This window comes from Ictidomys tridecemlineatus, chromosome 16 (genome assembly GCF_052094955.1).
Source record: "Ictidomys tridecemlineatus isolate mIctTri1 chromosome 16, mIctTri1.hap1, whole genome shotgun sequence".
Taxonomy (NCBI): Eukaryota; Metazoa; Chordata; class Mammalia; order Rodentia; family Sciuridae; genus Ictidomys; species Ictidomys tridecemlineatus.
The window spans coordinates 41105666-41121579 of NC_135492.1; the positions used below are offsets into that span (position 1 = coordinate 41105666).

General features: G+C 51.3%; 2 protein-coding genes across 5 annotated transcripts in view; one reads left to right on the forward strand and one right to left on the reverse strand.

Annotated features, from left to right (window-relative positions):
• Fancd2 (FA complementation group D2) overlaps window positions 1–13229 on the reverse strand; it is a 92600-nt gene extending 79371 nt beyond the window's left edge. The window contains exons 1-2 of the mRNA XM_078033490.1: window positions 12548–13229; window positions 10052–10145 (exon numbers count right to left, since the gene is read on the reverse strand). The gene's annotated coding sequence lies outside the window, so the exon portion shown is untranslated. The remainder of the gene's footprint in view (window positions 1–10051; window positions 10146–12547) is intronic.
• Window positions 6862–15347, forward strand: Prrt3 (proline rich transmembrane protein 3). 4 transcript variants are annotated; one of them, XM_078033496.1, is made up of 6 exons: window positions 6862–7250; window positions 10540–10642; window positions 10824–11888; window positions 12021–12176; window positions 13227–14936; window positions 15181–15347. In XM_078033496.1, exons 3-6 carry the CDS (start codon window positions 10880–10882, stop codon window positions 15240–15242), a joined length of 2937 nt encoding a protein of 978 aa, XP_077889622.1. In that variant the 5' UTR covers window positions 6862–7250; window positions 10540–10642; window positions 10824–10879; the 3' UTR covers window positions 15243–15347. The 4 variants fall into 4 exon arrangements, with proteins under 4 accessions (XP_077889622.1, XP_077889623.1, XP_040146616.1 ...); XM_078033497.1 differs by having other exon boundaries at window positions 15184–15347; XM_078033494.1 differs by having other exon boundaries at window positions 6863–7250; window positions 13227–15347.
• Window positions 15348–15914: the final 567 nt, after the last annotated feature.

Here is a 15914-nt window from a genome sequence, read left to right on the forward strand (position 1 = left end):
TAAACTAGCAGATACAGGAAGTGTTCTAAAGCTGAACGTGACAAGAGCTGGCCCAGTGGTCTTACCTAGCATATATGAGGTTCTGTTCGATCCCCAGTGCCACACAAAAATAATAATAATAATAATGTGGTGAAGGCTGGGGTTGTGGCTCAGTGGTAGGGCACTCATTTAGCGTATGTGAGGCCCTGGGTTCAATCCTCAGCACCACATAAAAATAAATAAAGGTATTGTGTCCAAATACTACTAAAAAATAAATATTAAAAATAATAATAGGGCTGGGGCTGTAGCTCAGTGGCAGAGCACTTGCCTAGAATGCATTGAGGCCCTGGGTCACAAAAATAAACAAATAAAATAAAGGGGGGAGGGGGAGGAGGACCAGGACGAGGAGGAGGAGGAGGAGGAGAAGGAAGAGGAGGAGGACAAGGACGAGGACGGAGGCGGCCATAGAAGTGGGAATCCGCTAAGGAGTGTGTATCAATTCACCTGCAGAATCAACTAGCCCTGAAAGGAGGAGGAGGGCAATGGAAGTTGGAATCCGCTAAGGAGTGTCAGAATCAACTAGCCCTGAAAATGGATGGTGCTGGAGCATAGGCCCAGACCAGCTAACACAATGGACAGGGGCAAGGTGAGGGAGACCTGTGGACCTGCTAAAGGAGGAGGAGGGCCACTGTGGTGAGCCTGGAAGCCTAGGGCGTGGCCCTGTGAGCTGCCACAGGTGCAGATCTCGGAGGTAGCAGCAAATCTTCATGAGAACTTTGAAGGCCAAAATGGAGAAGGGTTCCATGTGAATAGCAGTTGAATATGGGTCAGTCAGTCTTGAGAGATGGGCAAAGGGATGGGCGATGGCCTCTGTTGCCCTTTTTAGAAATAAAAAAAAAGAAAAATGTAAATAAATAATAATAATAATAATGTGGTGATAGATGAGAACTGTTTGAGTCTACTGAAAAAAAACACTGAATAGCTGAGTGCCATGCTGCACACCTGTAATCCCAACTTGGGAGGCTGAGGCAGGAGAATCACAGATTCAAACCCAGCCTTAACAATTTAGCGAGACCCTGTCTCAAAATTAAATATAAAAAAGGGCTGAGGGTGTGGCTCAGGGGTTAAGCACCCCTGGGTTCAAGCCCTGGTACTGACCCTACCCCCCAAAAAAAAGACTATCAAGGAGACCCTTGTGTCGCTGGGTGCAAAGGGTTCTCAGGGGCCAGCCAGCACGTTCCGGAGCTTCTGTTGTGCTTTAACGCAGCCCAGCTGCCCTGCTCCCACCTGGTCCCACCTTGGCTTTCTTCCAGCTCTGGGCTTTGCCTCACTGGAGTCAGCCTGGGAAGACCCACAGGGTTCAAAAACCTGGGTTTCAGGGAGTGAGTACCTAACAAATCACACAGTTAAAAAAAAAATAAATTTAATATTTATTTTTTAGTTGTAGGTGGACACAATATCTTTATTTCATTTTTATGTGGTGCTAAGGATCAAACCCAGTGCCTCACGAGTGCTAGTCGAGCACTCTGGGAATGGAACCCAGGCCCTCACGCATGCTCACCACGTGCTCCACCACTGAGCCCGACCTCCAGCTAAACACTTTATCTCTGCAACCCCCTCTCAAGATGGGTGAGCCAGCCCAGCGTACCCTTTTCCTTTCTTCTGTTTCTCAAATCTTTTTCATTTTTAATGTTGCATTATGGAGAATTTCAAGCCTACACAAGAGCGGAGGGAACAGTATAATAGACTTCTGTGTATCTGTCACTCTGTTTCATAATTATCAATATATAATCTCCCAAACCACTTGTTTTGTGGGGGTGGGGACTGGAATATTTGCAAAGTATATCCCAGATATCATGTCACAAATAAACATCTTAGCAAGTATTTCTAATGGGTAAGGAATTCTTTTTAACCCATGAAAGCAATGGAGGAGCACTTGCCTAGCATGAACAAGGCCCCAGCACCACAAAAACAAAAATAAAAAATAAATAATGTCAGGCACAGTGGCGCACGTCTGTAATCCCAGCAGCTCTGGAGGCTAAGGCAGGAGGATCACAAGTTCAAGAGCAGCCTCAGCAAAAAACGAGGACATAAGCAACTCAGGGAGACCCTGTCTCTAAATAAAATATAAAATAAGGCTGGGGATGGAGCTCCGTGATTCAGTGCCCCTGAGTTCAATCCCTCGGACCCCAAATAAGTAAATAAATAACAACCTTCAAGGCCACTGTGACATAAGCATGCCTATTCTTTACCATGTTCAAAGACCTGGTCCACGTTCAGATTTCCCCCAGTTGTCTTAAAATGTCTTTTGACATCAAGTCTGTCTGAAGGAGGATCCCAACGAGGCCCTCCTGTGGCATTTGGTTGCTATGTTCTCTTCAATCTCTCTTATGTAACACCTTCCCTCCCTCCTTCCCCTGTACCCCACACCACCAGGCCCATCATTTGTTGAAGAAACCATGTTATTTGTACATTCTGGTGAATTCTGTGACAAGAAAATATTCTTGTCTGGAGAGGAAATCCAATCTTCAAAAAAAGGATGAAGAATGCACTGATGATGGATGCATAGATTGAGCAAATGAAAAATTAAGCAGTTCTTACCACGAGAGGAAACAAAATGTCCAGGAAGACAATTACAATCACAGTACACTTGTTCAAGTGGCTTGAATTACTGTTTCACAGTCCCCACCCAAACCAGGGGTGCTCTTCCACTGACCTACACGCCCAGTTCTTTTATTTATTTTTTTGTCTAGATACAGGGTCTCACTAAGTTTCTGGGGATCTCACTAAATTGCTGAGGCTGGCCTTGAACTTGCAGTCCTCCTGCCTTAGCCTCCTGACTTATTGAGATTACAGGCCTGTGCGACTATACCCAGCAAAAAAAAAAATAACTTTTTCAGAATGGGAGATTGAACCCAGAGGTGTTTTATCACTGAGCTACATCCCCAACCCATTTTTTAATCTTTTTTATTTTGAGACAGGGTTTTGCTAAGTTGCTCAGTGGCCTCAAATTTGCAATTCTCTGGCTCAGCCTCTCAAGAGAATCACTGGGATTATGGGTGTGTGTCACTACACCCAGCCCCCCCCCCAAAAATAACTTGTTTAAAAGAAAGGTTTGGGGACTGGGTTGTGGCTCATCGGTACAGCGTTCACCTAGCACATGCAAGACACTGGGTTTGACCCTCAGCACCACATAAAAATAAATAAAATGAAGGTATTTGTGTCCAACTATAACTAAAAAATAAATACTAAAACATAAAATAAAAAAGATCAGGTTTGTTTAGTTGGTATTGCTGGAGGTTAAAATCTGAGAAAGAATGGCTTAAGACTCCAGGAGCCCTTAAGACTCATTTTGGGGCCTGGGGATACAGCTCAGTTGGTAGAATGTGTCCCTCGCGTGCACAAGCCCTTGGGTTCAATCCGCAGCACTGTGTGTGGTGGTGACGGGGGAAGATTTGATTTGGCCAGCAGAACTGCCACACTCCCAGAGCTAAGGACAGCTGGCAGGTGCACCAGCCCGCACCAGGTCCCACCTGCCCTGCGTTTGTTTATCAGTTGTGCCTTCCAGAGTGACCAGCCAGAACGAAAATCCGGCCCACTGTTCTGGGCACTATCCAAGCCTGAGAATTCATCTCTGCCAGCCACATCTCCCTTACCTTTTCCTTCCTTCTCTCTTTCCTTGGAAGCCCTCAGGGTACTTCTGAGTGACAGCTCCCAATAGATTCCAGACGTGCTGGTCTGAAGTCCTCTCTACCCAGAGTTCCCAGTTGGAGGGCCTGTTTTCATAGACTCTATTCCAAATTACAGGGGCCATCTGGAAGGCATGGAGTTTTCATCCTCCTCTCTTCTCTCTCTCTGAGGCTCTTCCAGAGAGGCAGAATGGTGTCATCATCATTAAAGTCCGACTTTCGGCCTTTTTAGCTGCTATGTGACCTTTAACAAGTTGCTTCACCTTTCTGTGCTTCCACTTGTGAGATGTAAAATGAAGAGCATAATAATACACAGGGTTGTTGTGAGGGCTTAAAAAGAAGAAGGCACATAAGGTGTGTACCTCAATGGGAGCTACCGGCCACCACTCCCCCCCACACATCCCAGGGCCTGACCCCTGCCATCCCAGAGTCCCCAGGTTGAAGCTGAGAGATCCTTCTGGAGCTGAGATGTTTCCCGCCCACACCTGGTGCCTAATGTTCCCGACTCACATTCACTCCACTCCCCGTCTCCTCTTTCCATAGGATCAGCTTTCACCTTGGTCTCTGGCCAAAGGGATCATGATCTCTCTTGCCTTTGTCTGGGATCTCGGAACCCCTGCCAATGGGTGGCTTGGAAACACTAAGGGATTGGGGCTCCTGATTCCAAAGAGGGCAGCCAGAGGGCGGTTCTGCGGACAGGGGCTGAACACACACCTGCCCCCCCCCCAGAAGAAACTGAGGACGAGAACCAGGCCAGGCTGAGCTGCTAAGGGGATCTTGACATCTCAAAAGGAGGTCCATTGGAGGTCACCAGGGGCAGCAGCGAGAAGAGGAATCTGGACCCTGCAGCTTCTGAAGTGACCTCTAAGACTGTCCAGAGGAGAAGATTTTGGACAATCCCCCAAAATGCCAGTTATCTGCTATACATAGAATCAAGATCCGGAGAACATCCAACAAGGACAGAACAACTGGCCAGATCTACCAAGATAAAAGCAATAACCAACACAGGTCAAATGCTAGATTGAGGATCAAGAAACCAAGAGGGGCTGGGGCTGTAGCTCAGCGGTCAATCGCTTGCCTAGTATGCATGAGGCCCTGGGTTCCATCCTCAGCACCACATAAAAGTAAGCAGATAAAATAAAGGCATTCTGTCGATTACAACTATAAAAAAGTTAAAAGGAAAAGGAAACCAAGAGCACACAAGAGATAGGGAAGACCTAGTAGATCCATATTGATCAACAAAATGACCTGACCTCCAAAAACATCCATTTAGCGTGAGGTCATGTGCTACTCAGCTTTCTGTCACTGTGACAAAATGCTCGAGATAAGCAACTCATAAGGAAAAAAAGGTTGACTTTGGTTCACAATTTCAGGGGTTCCGTCTGTGGTCAGCTGCATCCATTGTACTGGGCCCAAGATGAGGCCAAACATCATGGCGGAAGGGTGTGGCAGAGGAAAGCAGCTCAGGACAGGATGGCCAGGAAGTAGAGAGAGAACTCTGCTCCCAGGAAAAAAAAACATAAACCCCCAAAGCACATCCCCAGTGACCTACCTCATACGGCCACACCTACCTGTCTACAGTTACCACCCACTTAATCCACATGAATGGATTAATCCACAGATAAGGTCATGCCTCCCGTGATCTAATCATTTCACCTCTGGAAATTCTTGCATTGTCTCTTGGGAGGACACTCATATCTAAACTATAAGGTCCTGTTGGGTTTGGGCCTCCTGTGGCACGGTATATGACAGCAGGAGCATGTGGTAGGGAGGTCTGTTCACCTCATAGAAGCAGAGAGAGAGGGAGGGAGTGGCTGAGGTCCAAATAACCCCTTCAAAGGCCACCCCCAGTGGCCTAACTTTCTTCCACTCATCCCTTTCTCCAAAATGTTCCACCACCTCCCAGCAGCACCTCGGGCTGGTGACCAAGCCTTAACACATGAGCCCTTGAGGGACACTGCAAATCAATCTAGAAGAGGTCATATTAACACAGGAGTAGATGTTAGGAAAGAGGAGGTGAAAGCTTAGTTTATGGCCAACAGGGTTCATTCCCCCAAGAGTCGTACTTTAAGGGGTGCACCATGGAGTGGGTAAGAAGCAAACAGGATGAGACGCCACAACCATGAGCCCAGAATCCTGTTCTAAAAGGGAAGGCTGAAATGGAGGAAGACTTCAGAGAAATGAGAGGGGAGCCTCATCTATTTGGGAGGCTGAGGCAGGAGTATCACTTCTGGCCAGGAGTTCAACATCAGCCTGGGCAAGATATTGAGGCCCATCTTAAAGAAGAGGGAGAGAGGGAGAGAGAGGGGGAGGGAGGGAGAGAGAGGGGGAGGGAGGGAGGGAGGGAGGGAGGGAGGGAGGGGGAGAGAGAGAGAGAGAGAGAGAGAGAGAGAGAGAGAGAGAGAGAACCACATGATGTAGGCCTTGGCATAGCCAGAGGTAGGAAACCACTGGGAGGGAGGTTTAACTTAATTCTGGAAAGAATTTTTCTTTCTTTCTTTTTTTTTTTTTTTTTTCCTGCACTGGCTGCTGAACTCCCAGGAGTTCTTTACCACTAAGCAACATCCATAGCCTTTTTTATTTTTTTATTTTTTTAAATAGGGTCTCACTAAGTTGCTAAGGGCCTCATTAAGTTGCTGAGGCTGGCCTTGAACTTGCCATCCTCCTGCCTCAGCCTCCCAAGTCACTGGGATTTCAGGAACGTGCCACCACAGCCAACCAAGCACTCATATATATTTCTCGTGTGGATTTCCCTGAATGCATTGAGTGTAGTGGTGGATACTTAGTATGTTAGGAACAATCCAAAGAGGGACCTTTGGACATTTGATATCAGACATGAAAATGTACACAACCACAGACCTAACCCTGCCTCAGCTAGCAAACGGTTTGACAGGTCTGACAGGTGTCAATGTGCAAGAACGGCCCCACTCCGTTATTCCTGCTAGTCAGTGGCTAAACCCAAGCTAAATATCTAACCACAAGGGACAGGAAAAAATAAAGATTACCAGCTGACCACAGGCAGGCATTCTCAACAGCAAACACAAGAAGTGAAGTAGACCTTTGGATACATACGGGAGATGTGTGCCAGGATGCTTTGTACCGTGAAGGGGGAAAGCAAGTTACAAAAACCACACAGACGGTATGATCTCATTCCTATTTATGTAATTGTATATGTAACTGCACTGGAAAATGATGGGAAGAATACACACACCAAGCTGCAGGGAGGATTTACCAGTGGGTGGGTACGCATGCCTGTGTGTGTCCCCACAAGATATCAAGGAAGTGAGCTCCCCGTCTTGGGAGGTATGCACACGGAGGGAGGCTGGCTGTCCTACTTGCAGGGATGCCGCAGGTTCACCCACGTCCCTGGGAGGCGACCTCAGCTCGGTTCCGAGGGAAGCTCTGAGAGAAGGGAGGTCAGGCCTGGGAGAAGCGTCCACCCAAGGGGAAAGGGTTAAGCGGCCCGCGCTCCTGTGGGCGGGCTCCATCGGCAGCGCCGGGCGCGGTTGGCCAAGCCTGAGCATCTCGAGGCTGCGGCGGGGAGCGGCTGCGGGACGCGCAAGGTGAAGGGGCTGCGCCCAGGTGAGGAGCCGGTCCTGGGAGGGGGGACGCAGGACCCAGGCAGCGCGCGTGGCCTGCAGCCCTCGTTGAGGGTGCGGGCGACCAGGCCTGCACGGAGCCCACCCCCAGCAGGGACACTGCGGGAAGGCGCGGAGCCAGGGAGAGGAGACCAGGGAGGAGGAAGAGAGGTAACCGGAGATGGACCAGCTCCTGCGGGCCGCCCTGCGGCAGCCCTCGCCCTGCCCCCAGGCCATTCTCTCCGTCCGTCCTGCGGCAGGGAAATCTCCCCATCCCCCAGCGTCTCTCCAGCAGTGGGTCCCCAGCTCTGGGCGAGCCCCCGCCTTATCTGCACGTGCCCACATCTCTCCCATCGATGGGGGTGGTAGGCAGATGGCATCTCTACCACGGAGGGCTCAACTGAACCAGCTCCTCCTCTGCAAAGCTTTTCCAATCCCCTAGGCAAGAAGAGCCATAGTGGGCTTCATTTCCCCTGGTGTGTCCACTCGGCTGGCTGTGTGACCTTGGACCAGTTGCTCAACCTCTCTGAACTTGGTTTTCCTCCCTTGGGAGATGGATATACTCCCACCTGCTTGTAAAAGGAGGGCAGAATGACCTAGAGCTAAGCTTAGCACAGGAGCCTAATGGGTAGTTCAGCCCAGGAGCACTATTAATAACTGGTACCTGTGTTACAGAAGGGCCTCTCTGGGTCACCCTCTGCATACCCTTAGTTCCAACCCTGGAACTGAGACCTGTTTGAGGGTCTCCAGCCCCTCCCCTGGGCTGGGAGCACAGCACCATGCTTGGGGAATGTCTAAGAAACCAACGAACCAGGCTGTAAAGGCAGAGTCTGGATTCGGATTTGAGGTCTTAGAACCCCCCTGAAATCGTCCACCACCACTGCTGAGCCTGGGCATTCTCCTGGGGTGGGGGGCAGCTTCTCAAGGTGTATAGGAGTCACCAAGGGTCAGTAACCTGGGAGCTTTGGGGACAGCTGCTTCCCAGAAAGGGAAAGAACAAGGCCTGTGTCCCTAAACACACCAAGGCCTCGGTCCTGGCACCATGGCACCCTTGTCCTGGAACCTTTTAGGGAAGACCCACCAGGGCCAAGTGTACACTGGGAACTGAGGTATGAATTAAAGAGACAGGAGCCCTGGCCCGCAGGGGAGAAAGGAGATTATTACATGTAGAACCATGACAACCAGGGCCTAGGAGGGTCAGGCAAGGAAGGCTTCCTGGAGGAAGGGGGCCCAGGCTGAAATGAGCCAGTGCTTTAATGCTCCTGGGTATCTGTGCTGGCCTTTCTCTCCCTTGGTGTTCCCATGGTCCTGTCTCCAACGGCTTCCTGGAGCATGAAGAATAACATCCAAGGGCCTTATGGTGGCCTGCAAAACACCTTTCGATCTAGCCCCTGCCTTCGTGATTGGGGGACAGTGGTTACTGGGATTGAACCTAGGGGGCCTGTACCACTGAGCTACCTTCCCATCCCTTTTTAAACACTTTGAGACACGGTTTCACTAAGTTGTGCAGGGCCTCGCTCAGTTGCTGAGGCTGGCCTGGGAATTCCTATCCTCCTGCCTCAGCCTCCTGAGTTGCTGGGATCATAGGTGTGCACCCCGCGCCCGACTCTGACTTCATCTTCTGCTCTCTCCTTTGTGCTCCAGCCTCACTAGTGTTCTTATTTCTTGAACTCATTAGCTCACACCTGTCTCCGGGCCTTTGCACTCTCTGAACCCTCTGCCAACTGCTTTTCCTTCCAACCTTCTTAGCATTCAACATTGAGCTTAGTTATCACTCCAGAGAGGCCTTCCTGCCCTCACCCCCTGTGTAAAGAGGCCCTCATCCCTCTCTTTCTTAACCCTGTTCTATTTCCTTTATAGCTTAACTTGTTTAAAATTATTTATTGTCTGTTTCTTCATGAGGGCAATCTCATTCTCTGCTTTATCCCCAAGACCTGGCACACAGAATGTGCTCAATCTATTTGTTGGAAGAGTTAAGAGGGGGGCTGGGGCCATGGCTCAGTGGTAGCTCACTGGGTTCAATTCTCAGCACCACATATAAATAAATAAATACATAAATAAATATCAACAACTAAAAATATTAAAAAAAAAATAGTTAAGAGGAACAGAGAGGGTTGGGGTGGGGCTCAGTGGCAGAGCGCTTGCCTGGCATGTTTGAGGCACTGGGTTCCATCCTTAACACCATGTAAAAATGAATAAAGATGTTCTGTCCATCTATAAGTATAAAAAAAATTTTTTTAAAAAAAGAGAATGGGGAGAAAAATCTTTCTGGATAAAGGGAAAAGCAATCGGGATCTAACGTTAACTAAGCCCCTATTATAGGCCTGGTCCTGTATGTTTTCTCCTTTAAGCCTCATGAGAACCCCCTTGAAGTTAGATGCTCTTATAATCTTGCTTTATAGATGAGAAAACTGTGAAGCAAAGAATTGAAGTCAAGGGCTGGGGTTGTGGCTCAGTGGTTGGAGCACTCGCCTAGCACACATGTGAGGCCCTGGGTTCGATTCTCAGCACCACAGAAAATAAATAAAATAGAGGTATTGTGTCCATCTACAACTAAAAAGTATTAAAAAAAAAAAAAAAGGGCAGGCATGTCAGAACACATCTATAATCCCAGCAACTCAGGAGGCTAAGGCAGGAGAATCACAAGGACAGCCCAGGCAAGTTAGGAAGACCCTGTCTCAAAATAAAATAAAAAGGGCTGAGGTTGTAGTTCAGTGGTAAAGCACTTGGCCAGCACATGTGAGGCCGAGGGCATGGATCCCTAGCGTGGCAAAAAAAAAAAAAAAAAAAAGTCAAGTCACTCACCCAGTAAATGGCAAAGCAGGGATTCCAGCTTGGTCCCTCCTCAGACAGGTGCACATTCTTCTTCCTGTCTTCCACTCTCTTATTGAAGCTGGGCCTTCAAAAATAGAATTTCAATTAGTAAAGAAAGAGAAGGCAGAGGGTATTCAAGCTGAGGGCACTCAGGAGCAAAGCCCTGGGAATTAGGACAACAGGTGAGCAGACGGGGCTGGCTGTGGCCTTAGAAGGCCAGGAAAGGAGCTTGTATTCTCTCCTAAGGGCAGTGTTTCATTCCAACTCCCAAGCTTCAACGCAGGGTAGCCACAGTTCCTCCCCTTCCACAGGAGCCCCGAGGTCAAGCAGAACAGCAACCACCTAGAGATGAGCCATGGAATTTGTTTGTTAATTCTTGGGTTTTTTTTTTTTTTTTTTTTTTTTGGTACTAGGGATTGAACCTAGGGGTGCTTAACCACTGAGCCAGATCCCCAGCCCTTTTTTTGTATTTTCTTTAGAGACAGGGTCTTGCTGAGTTGCTAAGTGCCTCGCTAAGTTGCTGAGGCTGGCTCTGAACTTGAGATCCTCCTGCCTCAGCTTCCTGAATCGCTGGGATTACAGGTATGTGACACCGCGCCCTGCCATGGAAGGTTTTGAAGCAGGGCAAGTGGCATGACCAAAGATGCAGTTTTAAAAGCAGGGGAGAAGCTACTGCCTGTGTCTCTTCTTTCTTTCCCATCAGTCCCTTGGGGGAAGCCATAGGAACCCCCAACCTTCACACCATCCTCTCTCCTCTTTTTAGGCTCATCCAGTGAGGATTGGAAGTTGAGGTCTCTACACCAGACATCAGAGTAGATCATGGCCCCGCGGCCCCGTGTGCATGGCCTCCTGCTGCTGTTACTGCTGCTGAACCTGGGGGCTGGCCCTGCTCTGGGCAGAGGCCTTCCCAGGCCATTTGAGGACTCAGAACCCCACCTGACCCCAGGAGCCCACCCCAAGGGCCCTGTCGGCTCAGAGTCCCAGGCCTCTGACTTCCTCTGGGAGAACCCTAGTGATGAGGGCCCTTGGCACTCTAATGTCCCCCAGGTCCCTGCTGAAGGCCCCGAGAGGCCTGCAGACTCTCCCCTTGGCCCAGCTCTGCATGGGCCCAAAGCCTCTCACGGGATTCAGGGACAGCGACTCCCAGTAACTGATGACCTCCAGATAGTTCGAGGGCCCAGCTCCCAGGGCTGGACAGGACCCCCTGATTCACAGGAGCCTCCAGAGCCAGAAGCAGCAGTCCCCCACCCAGTGGGTCTCCCCGACCTCCCTTTCATTCCAACTCCCAAGCTTCAACGCAGGGTAGCCACAGTTCCTCCCCTCCCACAGGAGCCCCAAGGTCAAGCAGAACAGCCACCACCTAGAGATGAGAGTCTAAAGGCCAAAGCCAAGATCAGACTCCCACAGACTTCTCCCTCAGACCCCCAGGGCACTCCCCACACTCTTGAGCCCCACGCAGGTGCTGTCAAGAGGCCAATGCTAGAGGAAGAGGTGAGCCATGAGGAGGATTTCCAAGAAGCAGTTCAAGGCCCCCTCTTCACCCAACAAGATCCAGCAGTTCCCAATGCTGGCTCAGTATCCCCAGTTGAGGTGGCACTCACTCAGGAAGCAGGGTCCCGGCCAGACTTGGCATTGGCTAGAAGCCTTCCTCCTGCTGAGGAGCTACCAGTGGAGCCTCCCAAGAAGACTGGAGCTGGGGAAACCTGGGAAGTCAGCTCCCCAGGTCCCCAGCCCATGCAGACGGACCTCCCTGATGTTAAGGATCCCCCAGGACCTCAGCCCACACATCCTCCAGCCTCAGAGGCTCCTGATGGGCAGCCAAAGCCAGGTAGATATCAAAGAAAGGGTGCTGAGCAGGGGTGGGAAGGGATAATGTTCCTGGGCAGTCGAAGACCCCAGTTCTGTGTGACTTGAGATCCCATTTTCCTCATTTGGACTTTTTTTTTTAAAATCATTTCAGAGATAGCAGCAATGAATGGAGCAGACCCCATCTCCCCACAGCGGGTGAGAGGAGCAATGGAGGTTCCAGGAACCCCCAAGTCCCTCATCCCTGGTCTCTTAGACCCTGGCCCAGCTACAAACCAAACAGAGAGCCCTATGGGAGCCCTGCAGCCAGGTGAGGGCATGGCTTGGGGTCTGGGGGGGAGAGGGTATACTCTGTTCAATAATCAGGAACCCATGTGATGTTCGCAGAGGGGAAAGGGAGCTCAGGAGTAACTGGAGATAAATACTTGCTTAAAGAAATTGTTTATATGCTTGTAATACCAGCAACTCAGGAGGCTGAGGCAGGAGGATTGCAAGTTTGAGGCCAGCCTCAGCAATTTAGCAATATTCTGTCTCAAAATAAAAAATAAAAGGGGCTAAGGGTGTAGCTCAGTGGTAAAATGACCCTGGCTTCAATCCCTGGGTGGAGGGGCGGGGGAGAGAGAAAGAAAGAAATTGGCAAAGACCTTGTTCAAGAACTGAGGATAATAAATTAATACTTACTGGGTACTCTGAGAGAAGTCATTTGCTCTTTTGTGAGGGGCTAGAATGTTGTAACATGTAACATGGACATGTTTGGTGCTGTGATCTCCAGAGGAGTTTTGCAAAAATCCCAGTGAGGGCTGGGCTTGTAGTTCAGTGGTAGGGTGCTTGACTAGCATGTGTGAGGCACTGGGTTTGATTCTCAGCACCACATATAAATAAACAAAATAAAGATCCATCAACAACTAAAAAAGGGCTGGGATTGTGGCTCAGTGGTACAGTGCTTGCCTAGCATGCAGGAAGCACTGGGTTCTATTCTCAGCACCACATAAACGAACTAAATAAACAAAATAAAGGTAATTTAAAAATACATATTTTTAAAAAAAATCCCAGGCTCCAGGCCACATTACAAGAAATTGATTCCTTGGTCTGCAGGTGATTCCAATATGCAGGCCATGATGAGAAATGCTGGGATTTCCTTAATAGTTTCCTTAATAAAAATGGTGGTTCACACCCACTGGGTGCTCACTGGCATCCAGCACCATGTTAAACATTCTTCTCCACGACTCGATGAGGCAGGTGCTGTTCTCTTCATTTGATGGATGTTCTTAGAGAAGTTAAATGTTAAACTTGCCAACCACCGTAGAGAACGTTGGAAAATCAAGAGCACTTTTCAAAAGGCATTTTAATATTATTGCAGATGAAGCGGAGGAGTGGCCTGGACGTCCCCAAAGCCATCCCCCGGCACCCCCAGTCCAGGCCCCATCAACCTCACGAAGGGGCCTCATTCGTGTCACTACGCAGCGAGCCCTGGGCCAGCCGCCCCCTCCGGAGCCCTCAGCCAGCTCCACAGCTTCAGCGCCTGCTTCCAGCCCCCCAGCCAACGCCACCGCACCCCCCCTGCGCTGGGGGCCCTTGCGACGGGTGTTGAGTTTTTCCTGGGAGCTGCATGTTTATGGGGTGGGAGTCCTCTTCCTGCTGCCTGCCTTACTGGCACTGGCCACGCTGGCAGCCGCCCTGGCGGGACCCCGACTGGCACTGGTAGCCGCGGTGCTGGTGCTGGTAGCTTCAGGGCTGCGGTCTGCCTACATGCTCACCGACCCTTATGGCGCACAGGCGCGGCTGGGCATGCGTGCTGGCCTGGTGCTCTACAACCTGCCGTTCCCCTTGCTACTCACGGCCCTGGCGGCCCTGACCCTACTCGGCCTGGGAGTGGGGCTGCCACAGCCGCTACAGAACCCGCTCCTGCTGGGGGTTGTGGCATTGGTGCACGGCGTGGGGTTGCTCATGACAGACCTGTTCTCCGTGAAGCCTGTGCTAAACCTCCTGGCGCAGGGTTTATCTTGCGCCTGGGGCGCGTCGGTGGCTCTAGGCACGCTATGCCTGTGCCGTCGCCGCCTGCTGGAAGGCCCTCGGGGCTGGGATGCCAGCCCAGGTCCTCGGTTGCTGGCCGTAGCGGGCTCACTGGGGCTGCTGGCCAGCGGCTTGCAGTTGGCGGCCGCGCTCTGGCTGTACCCAGGCCCAGGCCGGGTGGGCCGCTTTTCGTGGGCCTGGTGGGGCGTCCACTTCTGGCTGCGCCTGCTGGAGCTGACGTGGGCGCTCGCCCTGGCTCTGGCCGCTTTGGTCGCTGCACGACCCAGGCCGCCCACGGAGCACGCTTGCTGGGCTAAGCTGCTGCGCCTGGCGTGCCCTGCACCGTCTGGAAAGAGCGAGGTGCCTGAGCGACCCAATAACTGCTATGCAGGACCCAGTGGCATGGGCACAGGCGGCTTGGACATCAGCAAAAGCCTCATCCGCAACCCGGCAGAAGGCGGGCCGCCTGTCACGCCAAATTCAGGAGCCTGGGGCTCAGCTGCGTCGCTGGGTCGCGGTCCCCTGAATGGCCCGGGAATATCCCGCAGCAGCATGGGGCCGGGGCCGGCGCCGTCGCTAAGCGAGCTAGACCTGAGGCCCCCATCGCCCATCAACCTGAGCCGGAGCATCGACGCCGCTCTCTTCCGGGAACATCTAGTGAGAGACAGCGTGTTCCAGCGCTGCGGCCTGCGCGGCCTGGCCTCCCCACCGCCCGGGGGCGCTCTACGGCCGCGCAGGGGCAGCCACCCGGACGCTGAGCTCGACGGCGCGGGCTCTTCGCTCCTCCGCGGCCGCTGCCGGTCACTCAGCGATGTGCGCGTGCGCGGGCCTGTCCCGCCGCACGTAGTGGACGCGCCAGACGGGACGGCAGCTGCCTCTGGCAGCTCCCTAGACAGCTTCTCCAGAGGTTCGCTCAAAATCAGTTGGAATCCATGGCGTCATGGGCTGTCGTCGGTGGACAGTCTACCCCTAGATGAACTTCCCAGCACGGTGCAGCTACTGCCCGCTGCAACACCAGCCCCTACATCCTCTCCTGCGCGGCCTGGGGAGCCCCAAGGTGAGGTGAAGCCGCGCTGCAAGGCTGGGGACTCCCGCAGCGCCTCCAGCGACACCATAGAGCTCTGAGCTGTCCCGCTGCAGGACCTGGACCCTGTGCTATGGCGTACCAGGACAATTGACCGTTTGAAAAACTGGCTTTCCTGGGCCTCCACCTGACAGCACACCCGACCCCATCCAACAGCCAGGCGTGAACTCGACCCCCCGACTTTTTTTTTTTTTTTAAATCTCTCTATTTTTTTCAGCAGGTATTTTGCACAGAGGCCGTGACTTACACGGAATACAGGGTGGAGGTGCATGGATTTGAAAGTCGGGAACAGGGAACAGGTTCCCCACAGTGAGGAGAGATGAGCCTTGCTTGTCCAGATTGACTGTCCTCTTTGTGCCAAAGAAATAAAATCTTAAGATTTGGCCCACGCGTCCCTCTGCTCAAGCCAGGCTCCAGTGTCCAACAAGAGGACAAATTGCTCCAGGCTTTGTTAATGACAACTATCAGTGTCTCACCAGAATATCTGCTGGGCACTGATTTCAGCTCTCAACATCCCTCATCTCATTTAATTATCATATTAAGGCCAGGCAATATGGTGCACGCCTATAATCCCAGCAACTCGGGAGGCTGAGCTGGAAGGTCTGAAGTTCGATTCCACCTTCAGCAACTTGGAGAGACCATGTCTCAAAATTTCACAAGAGGACTGCAGATGTAGTTCAGTGGTAAAGCGCCCCTAGGTTTAATTCCCAGTACACATTTAAAAAAAAAATTCTCACATGAAGCCTGAAAAACATTATCAGACCCATTTTAGGAATGAAAGGAGTGAAGTTTAGAAGTAAAAGTCATTTATCTAAGTCCTTCTGCAAATGACAGCTGGTTCTGAACACAGAGAGTCCCTCACTTAGGTTGGTTCTTCTATCCTCCTCCTCTTAACACTACTCCAGGGCCAACCTTCTGTCTTCTCTCTACTTTTTCAGGTCAGCTCTCAAT

What these genes read in the sequence shown, in the direction of transcription:
- Prrt3 (XM_040290682.2), top strand. Translation starts at nt 10,880, where the DNA reads ATGGCCCCGCGGCCCCGTGTGCATGGCCTCCTGCTGCTGTTACTGCTG. An exon ending in TGATGGGCAGCCAAAGCCAG is followed by an intron (nt 11,889 to 12,020) that starts GTAGATATCAAA and finishes AAATCATTTCAG; the next exon opens with AGATAGCAGCAATGAATGGA. An exon ending in TATGGGAGCCCTGCAGCCAG is followed by an intron (nt 12,177 to 13,226) that starts GTGAGGGCATGG and finishes ATATTATTGCAG; the next exon opens with ATGAAGCGGAGGAGTGGCCT.